The 8,322-nt window shown below is 42.2% G+C and overlaps 1 protein-coding gene across 1 annotated transcript in view; it reads right to left on the bottom strand.

Moving 5' to 3' along the window:
* CFAP300 (cilia and flagella associated protein 300) overlaps positions 1–8,293 on the bottom strand; it is a 35,615-nt gene extending 27,322 nt beyond the window's left edge. Inside the window, exons 1-2 of the mRNA XM_004709012.2 lie at positions 8,161–8,293; positions 7,913–7,994 (exon numbers count right to left, since the gene is read on the bottom strand). Of these exons, the coding sequence (XP_004709069.1) occupies positions 7,913–7,994; positions 8,161–8,270 (192 nt within the window). The 5' untranslated portion in view covers positions 8,271–8,293. The remainder of the gene's footprint in view (positions 1–7,912; positions 7,995–8,160) is intronic.
* Positions 8,294–8,322: the final 29 nt, after the last annotated feature.

The raw sequence follows: 8,322 nt of genomic DNA, 5'->3' as shown, positions 1-8,322 counted from the left end.
ACCAGCCTGTGTGATCATGAGGTGTTGATAGGATCAGATATCAGGCATCAAAGACCCAGAACAAAAAAAAATCATATCAATGTGAATGAGGAGGAAGGCAGAGTGGAGACCCAAAGCCCATCTGTAGGCAACTGATGGGTCACGGGGAGGAAACAAGTCAGTCAGGGTACAGTATAGCACCGATGAAACATATAACTCTCCTCTAATTCTTTAATGTTCCCTCCCCGCCCGCCGCCCACTATCATGACCCCAATTCTACCTTACAAATCTGGCTAGACCAGAGCATATACACAGATATAGATAAGTGCTGGAAACACAGGGAATCCAGGACAGATAAACCCCTCAGGACCAATATCGAGTAGTCACACCAGGAGGGTAAGAGGAAGGTGGGGGGAGAAAGGGGAAACTGATTACAACGATCTACATATAACCCCTCCCAGAGGGATGGACAACAGAAAAGTGGGTGAAGGGAGACATCGGACAGTGCAAGACATGAAAAAATAATAATTTATAAATTATCAAGGGTTCTAAAGGAGTGAAGGTGGGGAAAGGAGGGGAAAAATGAGAAGCTAATACCAAGGGCTCAAGTAGAAAGAAAATGTTTTGAAAATGATGATGGCAACAAATGTACAAATGTGCTTGACACAGTGGGTGGGTGTACGAGCCCCCAATAAAATTATTTTTTAAATGCACATATTTTTTAATAAACGAGTTTCATAAAACGTGAAAGCAGAAAAATTCAGAAATTGTATGCTATTTTAAAAATATGTCTATTATATGCCATACATGAAAGGGCAAAAGTAGGTATCTGGCCATATGATCTATGGGGCAGACAGCTGGTTTCCTTTGCAACATCAATTCTTTCTTCCTAAGTTAATGAATCCTGATGTCATTTGGCAGAGTAATGTACTCAGCTAAAGTCTGCATTTCCTAGTATTTCTGCTAATTCACATGTCCATGTTCTGATCATGTGGTGTGGCATCCGCCTTCAGGATAAGTCTCTACATTAGGGCTCATCATGTGGCAGACTGTAATTGCTACTTCAGTGGGAGTCCTCAAGCCTCATCAAAACATATTATGGTGACACTAATGGACCCAGGGCTACACCAATACCCAAACTAGACCCTGTCTTCAGTAATCTACTGGACATAACCACTTAGTTGCACCTCAGATTTATTATGCTTAAAACTCAACTTAAGTCTCTTGCTTACTCTTCTGCATCTTTTTTCACTATAAATGTTTTATTTTAATTTTAAGTTCATGTTTGGCCTTGACTTCCAAGTTGTCCTCAGTATCTTATGTTTGCCAATTGACATTGCATATTGACAAAAAGCAATTACAAAGACCACTTTTAGATTTTTTAGTTACAATCTAAGTAACTGTAGTGATTTTAAAAAAATACTTTTATTGGGGGCTCTTACATCTCTTATCACAATCCTTACATTCATCCAGTGTGTCAGGCACATTTGCACATATGCCGCCATCATCATTTTCAAAGCATTCTCTTCCCACCTGAGCCCTTGGTATCAGCTCCCCATTTCTTCCCCCTCCCTCCCCCACCAACCCTCCCTCAGAACCCTTGATAAGTTTTATATATATATAATTATATGTGTGTGTGTGTATATATATATATAAATAAAACAGATTTTACACACACACACACACACACACACACGGGCCTGAAACACAAGGAATCCAGGATAAACCCCTCAGGGCCAACAATGAGAGCAGAGATAAAAGTAGGAATAGGGGATGTGGGGGGAGAAAGGGGGTTCAAGGATCAATCAATTCGTCCCAGGGGGACAAATAATGGAAAAGTAGGCGAGGCGCGACTCTTCTGCCTTTTCTACGTATTTAATGGCAATATCAGCCACTCCAGGCAACCCAGCCAGAATGTGGAAGTCTTTATACATGTCTCCTCTGAACTTATCAGTACTTAAAAACTGTCTTTCTCCTAAAAATTTTCTGGCCACACTGTTGAATCTGTCTTAATTGAAGAGGTCGTTGCTATATTTTGTCTGGAAGGGAAATGGTTTACAATATGGTCTTCTGCTTCCAGGTTCATCTTTAATCACTGACTCTCCACACTGCTGTCTTAAAAGGTCTTCTCAGTTCTGTGCTAGCTTGATAAAAGCTCAAAGTTCTTTGTAAAGCACAAAAGGGCTTAGACATCCTCCCACCAACATCACCTCCCCACTTTATCTACTTGCTTATCTTTTAGTCTCTCAGCTCAAGTATGTCTTTTGTAAATCCTCCTGATTGCCTAAATTAAAATGATTACTTTTATTCTATTTTGTGCCACCAAAATATATAATGCATAAACTATGTGAGTATTCCATCACTTCTTACTCGGCAATACAATTCTTTATCTGTTTCCTTCTCTATCAACTAAACCTGTTGCCATCAAGTTGATTTCCACTTAGGACAATAGAGCAGAACTGCCCACAGTGTTTCTGGGACAAAAGCAAACTGTCAGGTCTTTGTCCAGAGGAGTAGACGGCAGGTCTGCATCACCCGTCTTCTGGTTAGCAGCCCAACATGTAATTACTTGTACAGGGCTCCTTCTCTCTTTGGAAGTGTCTTATTAAACAGGAGCAGGTACTGATAAAACTATTTTGAGTGTTTCCTTCTTTCTTTCCATTCATTTATCACTTTTCAAATGAGCTTTTGAACATAATTTGTTTTTAAACTGAGAGGGAAATCTGAAATTCTAGCTTATGCAGGACCCTCTGTCCATTCATGTTGTAGTAACTACATGGAATTTAGTCAAGTGCTGTGCTTGCACTTGATTCTGCCATTTGTTGGGCGTTTTTGCACAACTTACTTAACCTTCTGATCTTCAGCTTCCTCAGCAATAAATCTTATCAGATTAGTTCTATCTGGCTCACTGGAGTCACTATTGGTATAAAAATGCACTCTTGCAATTACACAAATGCTAATAATCATAAGCCAGTTGATTCTGTCTCACAGTGACACAATGTGTCAGGGCAGAACTGTGGCCCAGAGGGTTTTCTTTTCCTCCCTCCCCCGCCATAGGGTTTTCAGTGGATAATTTTTCAGAAGTAGATTGTCAGTACCTCATAAATGGACTCAAATCTCCAACCTTTTGGTTAGCAGCCACCAAGGAGCCAGGGCAATAACAACAGTTAACATTTATTGAACATTTATTATGTATGAGTCAAGTACTTGGTAAAATATTTTGTATTATTTCATTTAATATTCATCTCAATCACATCAGGAAATCAGCATTATTTTTATATTCAAATATACCTATTAAACTCTTACGTCCCAAGCACTCTAACCATTTGCCGAGAGGTAAACAGAGGCTGAGGAAAGTTTAGGAACTTGCCCAAGATTATGTATACCTTTGTAAGCGGCAGACCTGGAACTTGAACCCACACCAAATCAGGGAAGGAATGAGCTTATCTAATTTTCAGGGTCCTAAGAATACAAAATACTTTATTTTTGACAAAAACTCCCAAGCATATAAACACATTAGTAGGGTCTCTCAGAAGGACCTGAAAGGGGCTTCTGCCAATTAGAATCCTGGGCTAGTGAGGGGCCCTGAAGTTGCATTAGCTTCAAAGTAAAGCCTGCTCTGGGCTATGCTGATAGTCATAATGTTTTTGTTCCTTCTTAGGTAGTAACATGAATAAATAGGATGGTTGTTTAAGCACTTGTTAAAAATAAGAAAATGGGAATTAGACTATACACTTGACAGAAGAGAAACTTCTAAGTGAATAAACATGAAGAGCTTGAAAACTACTTAGAAAACAACTGCCTAGTGATATGGAAATCTGGTGGTATGGTGGTTACATGTTGGGCTGTGATCCACACAAGGTCAGCAGTTCAAAACTCCCAGCCACTCCGCAGGAGAAAGATGGAGCTTTCTGTGCCCGTACAGTTAGTCTGGGCAAGTCACTTGAGTCTGTACCTGCCGCACCAGGTGCTTTTCTTCCCTTTCACACTAAACTTTGCTGTCTGCTTGCAAAAAAAAAAAAAAGAGCGTTACAGTCTCAGAAAGCCACGGGGGCAGGGTCACTGATACTGAGTTTGTGTCAATTTGATAGCAAAGAGGGAGTTTGAGATGGAAATTTGGTGTGCTTTATGGATAAGCTTTGAATTTGTTGAAGAATTTGGTCTCTCAGAACAATCAAAATTAATTCTATACCTTCCACTGATTTTCTAGACACTGTTGCCCCTCTTTTGGGTGATTCTTTTCCCAGTGTCTAAGACTTCTTGTAAAGAGCTGCGGTGGTGTAATGGTTATGCATTGGGCTGCGATATAAAAGGTCGGCAGTTTGAAACCACCAGCTACGCCTCAGGAGAAAGCCAGGGCTTCCTACTTCCATAAACAATTACAGTCTCAGAAACTCACAGGGGCAGTTCTACCCTGTCCTGTAGGGTCCCTATGAGTCTGCATGGACTTGATGGCAGTGAGTGAGAAGACATCTTGTAAGCCCTTATATAACATGATTATATAACAAGATTATTTATATTTACATATTACATAGGATTATTTTCATGTCTAGCTTCCCAAACTGGACGTATCACAACAGTTAAGTTCTCAGCTGCTAAGTGAAAAGGTCGGTAGTTAAAACCTACTAGTCATTGCAAGGGTGGAAGCTGTGGCAGTCAGCTTCCATAAAAGATGAGACAGTTTAGGAAAGCCTAGGGAGCAGTTCTATTCTATCCTACAGGGTCACTGAGTTGAAATCTACTTGATGGGAGTTTTGTTTTTTTTTGTAAACTGCATGCCTTGCAAACCTGATCTCTGTGTGTTTTAATACCCTAGCAGAGTAAACATCCCAGAAATATATATATTGATGAAATTATTATTGAGAACTACCAATGGTATAAATTGAAAGTATTTTTAAAGAACCCATAAAAATCTGTGTTTGAGAGTTAAATAGTAGCGTTATAACAGTATTATACAATCTTACCCAAACCCCAAACTCACTGCCATCGAGAGGATTCTGATTCATAGTGGCTGGATAGGGCAGAGTAGAAATGCTATAGGATTATGGTAAGTATCTGTAGACTATACTAGAGGGTATGACTTAATGTCATCATTTTTTGTTTTCTTGGGTGTATGAACTGGTAAAAGACAAAAACCACATCAGAGACATCTCAGAGGCAGAGAGAAAGTCCAAGATTATCTGAAGAGCACATTCCAGATCTCGTCTGAAGTGGTGAAGAATGAGACCACGGGCACCAGAAACTGGCACAGTGACTACGGAACAGAACAAAAGGAGAATTGCCAAGACTATGGGACTGTCAGAGTGACAGGTGGGCTTTCTGGTTTACGGAGACAGGCCAAGAGACCCTATGACTGAGAGGCTGAGGACCAGAGGGGCACTTGATTACTGGCTGAGGAGAGTAACTATATCAGCTGTGGACCAGTAACTGTATCCTGTTTATTGATCATGGCTTGTGGTAACCTATTAATTTCCCTAATGAACCCCCACAACTGAGTATGATCTGTGAATTCTGTGCAGTGCTTGCAATGAAGTATCAAACCTAGCGTAGACGTTCCGGGCTACAGGAGGAAAAGTTGGCATCAGCGTACATGAGAAGGATGAAGCATCAAGGCATCTCTGACCTCTGCGTCTTGGCAATAGGGAAGCCAGAGGAGGTCAGATATGGCCTCCCATGCCATTTACTGCACCTGTCAATCATATACAATGTTCTGCCTTCTCAGCTCCCCTTTTCTTCACTGTACTTAACACCACGTGACTTGATTTAATTAATGAACAGTCTTGCCCAAAGGCCTGTAAGATCCTTGAAAGCTATGTCCTCATCTGTGTTGTTCATCTTCATAACCCTCGTACTCGCCAGCATGTGTAGCACATGTAGGCCCTCAGAAAGTGTTTGTGAGTGAGTGAGTAAACCATGCCAACTATAAAGAAAGTTCATGCTTCAACGACATGAATGGAAAAGGAGAGAATTTCGGGTCATAACAGTATTTCTATCTCGAGAGAAAGAAAATGAGTGGTGGTACAATGGTAGGTACAATAACCAGAAACACTGTGTGTCCTGTGCCATCCTCACCATGGTTCCCGTTTGAGTTCATTGTTGCAGACACGGTGTCAACCCATTTTGTTGAGGGCCTTTTTTCACCAATCCTCTACTTACTTAACAAGCATGATCTCCAGGGACTGGGCCCTCCTGACAACCTGTTCAAAGAACACGAGATGAAGTCTCACCATCATTGCTTCTGAGAAGCATTCTGGCTGTACTTCTTTTAAGGTAGATTTGTGTTTTCCTCAGGCCAAACCAAAACCAAACTGGCTGCCACCGAGTTGGTGGTACCGATTCAGATTCACAGTGACCCGTTGTGAGTTTCTGAGACGGTAACTGTTTACAGGAGCACAAAGCCCTGTCTTTCTCCCACAGAGCAGGTGGTTTCGAACTACTGACCCTGTGCAATGCACAACCCCTACACCACCAGGGCTCATTTGTTGTCAATACCATAATTCAATTCATTAATTTTCCTTTAGTCTTCCTTATTTGTCCAACTTTCATAGGCATAGGAAACAAGTAGAAACACCATGACTTGAGTCAGGCACAACTTAGTTTGCAAAGTGATATCTCGGCTTATTAACACTTTAAAGAGGTCTTTGGGAGCACATTTGCCCAATGCAGCACACGGTCTGACTTCTTGATTGCTGCTTCAATGGTGTTGACTATGGATCCACATAAAATGAAATCTTCGACAACTTCAATCTTTTACGATTATGCTATTTATTGGCCAAATTAAGGATTTTTTAATTATGTTGAGGTATCATCCATAGAGATGGCTGCGGTCTTTGATCTTCATCAGTGTTTCTGTTCTGTTTATGTTCAGCAAGCAAGACTGTCATCTGCCTAGCTCATAGGTCGCTAAAGGGTCGTTTTGCAGTCCTGTTGCTGGCTTCTTTCTCATTTTGTCCGGCTTCTTTGATTATTTGCTAAGCACACACAATAAACACATATAATGAAAGGATCCAACCTTGCTGCCCATATTTCCTGACTTTAAATTATACAGCCTCTCCTTGTGTTTGAATGGCTGCCTCATAGTCTATGTCAAGGCTCCTTATAGGCACAACTAAAGTGTTCTGGAATTCCCATTCTTCATAACGTTTTCTGCAATTTGTTATGAGTCACAGAGTTGAATGCCTTTATGCAATTAAAAAACACAGGTACATTTCTTTCCAGTATCATCAGCAATGCTTTAGCTTGTTCCACACCTTTGTCTGTATCTGGCTTGAATTTCTAGCAGTTCTCTTCTGATGTAAAAAGGATTGGCCTACATTTAACCATCTCAGGAGGTGGCATATGATTACAAGTCAATGGTATTGAGGGAAGAAGTTAAACTGCAATGGAGGCATTGGTGGAAAACAAGCCTTCAGTTAATTGATAGAATACCAATTCAGATGTTTCAAAAAAGGATGCAATGCTGGCTGCGCTTATTCATTTATGCCAAGAAATGTGGAAGACAAAACCTGGCCAGGAGACTGGAAGAGATTCATTTCTGTACCCACTCCAAGGAAAGTGACCTAACAGTATTTGGAAATTATAAAATACCTCTGATATTATATGCACGTAAAATTTTGCTGAGGATAATTAAAATATGGATACCATAAAAACGAGTCTACCTATTAAAAAAGGAAACTCATTTTCAAGTTATAGGTCCAGACTTAGAACACTTACAACAGTAAATAAGGTAGTGAAAGAAAGTGTTAACTGGGGGCTGGGGGGGGAATATGGTGGGAAATGTACAAGTTCCTTAAAAAAAAAAAATCAACCGAATATTTTATAAGGCCCAAACTTTAAGAACTATTGCGGCATGGCGTGTCCACAAACATCTAGGCAAACGGCGGGCATGTCAGAAATCAGCCGGCACCGAAGGAACTCTCGTCCCCATACCAACCATCAAGAACTCATCCCTGCGATGGGCCTGAAAGGTCTGGTCGAATCCGAACGCCTGCGCCGCGATTCTCCCCAGCATGGACCTGGCGGAGGAGAGGCGGGTGAGCGCGCCCGGCGCACGAGTCGCCGCCTCCCCCCGCCGTCAGCTGCGCGGGCTTCCGGGGGTCGCCGCGCCGGCCGGCCCGCGCCCCCCACCACCCCCGCCTCCAAGGTCAGGGGCTTGGCGTCTCCGGCCCTGGGGCTCCTCACCACTGGCGGAGCCGGCTGACGATCTCCGGGGAGGTGAGGGACGGGAAGCTTTTCTGAGGCAGAAACCTGAAGTCGTAGCCGCCCGAGGGCCCCGGCTCGCCCGCATCCATAGTGGTCCGGGTCCTGCGAAAGCAGCGCCGTTTCCTAGGAGACGCGACGGCC

Source organism: Echinops telfairi, unplaced genomic scaffold (genome assembly GCF_000313985.2).
Source record: "Echinops telfairi isolate 266 unplaced genomic scaffold, ASM31398v2 ScPeMD7_7421;HRSCAF=8459, whole genome shotgun sequence".
Classification (NCBI taxonomy): Eukaryota; Metazoa; Chordata; class Mammalia; order Afrosoricida; family Tenrecidae; genus Echinops; species Echinops telfairi.
This window is presented reverse-complemented; position numbering and strand designations above follow the sequence as displayed.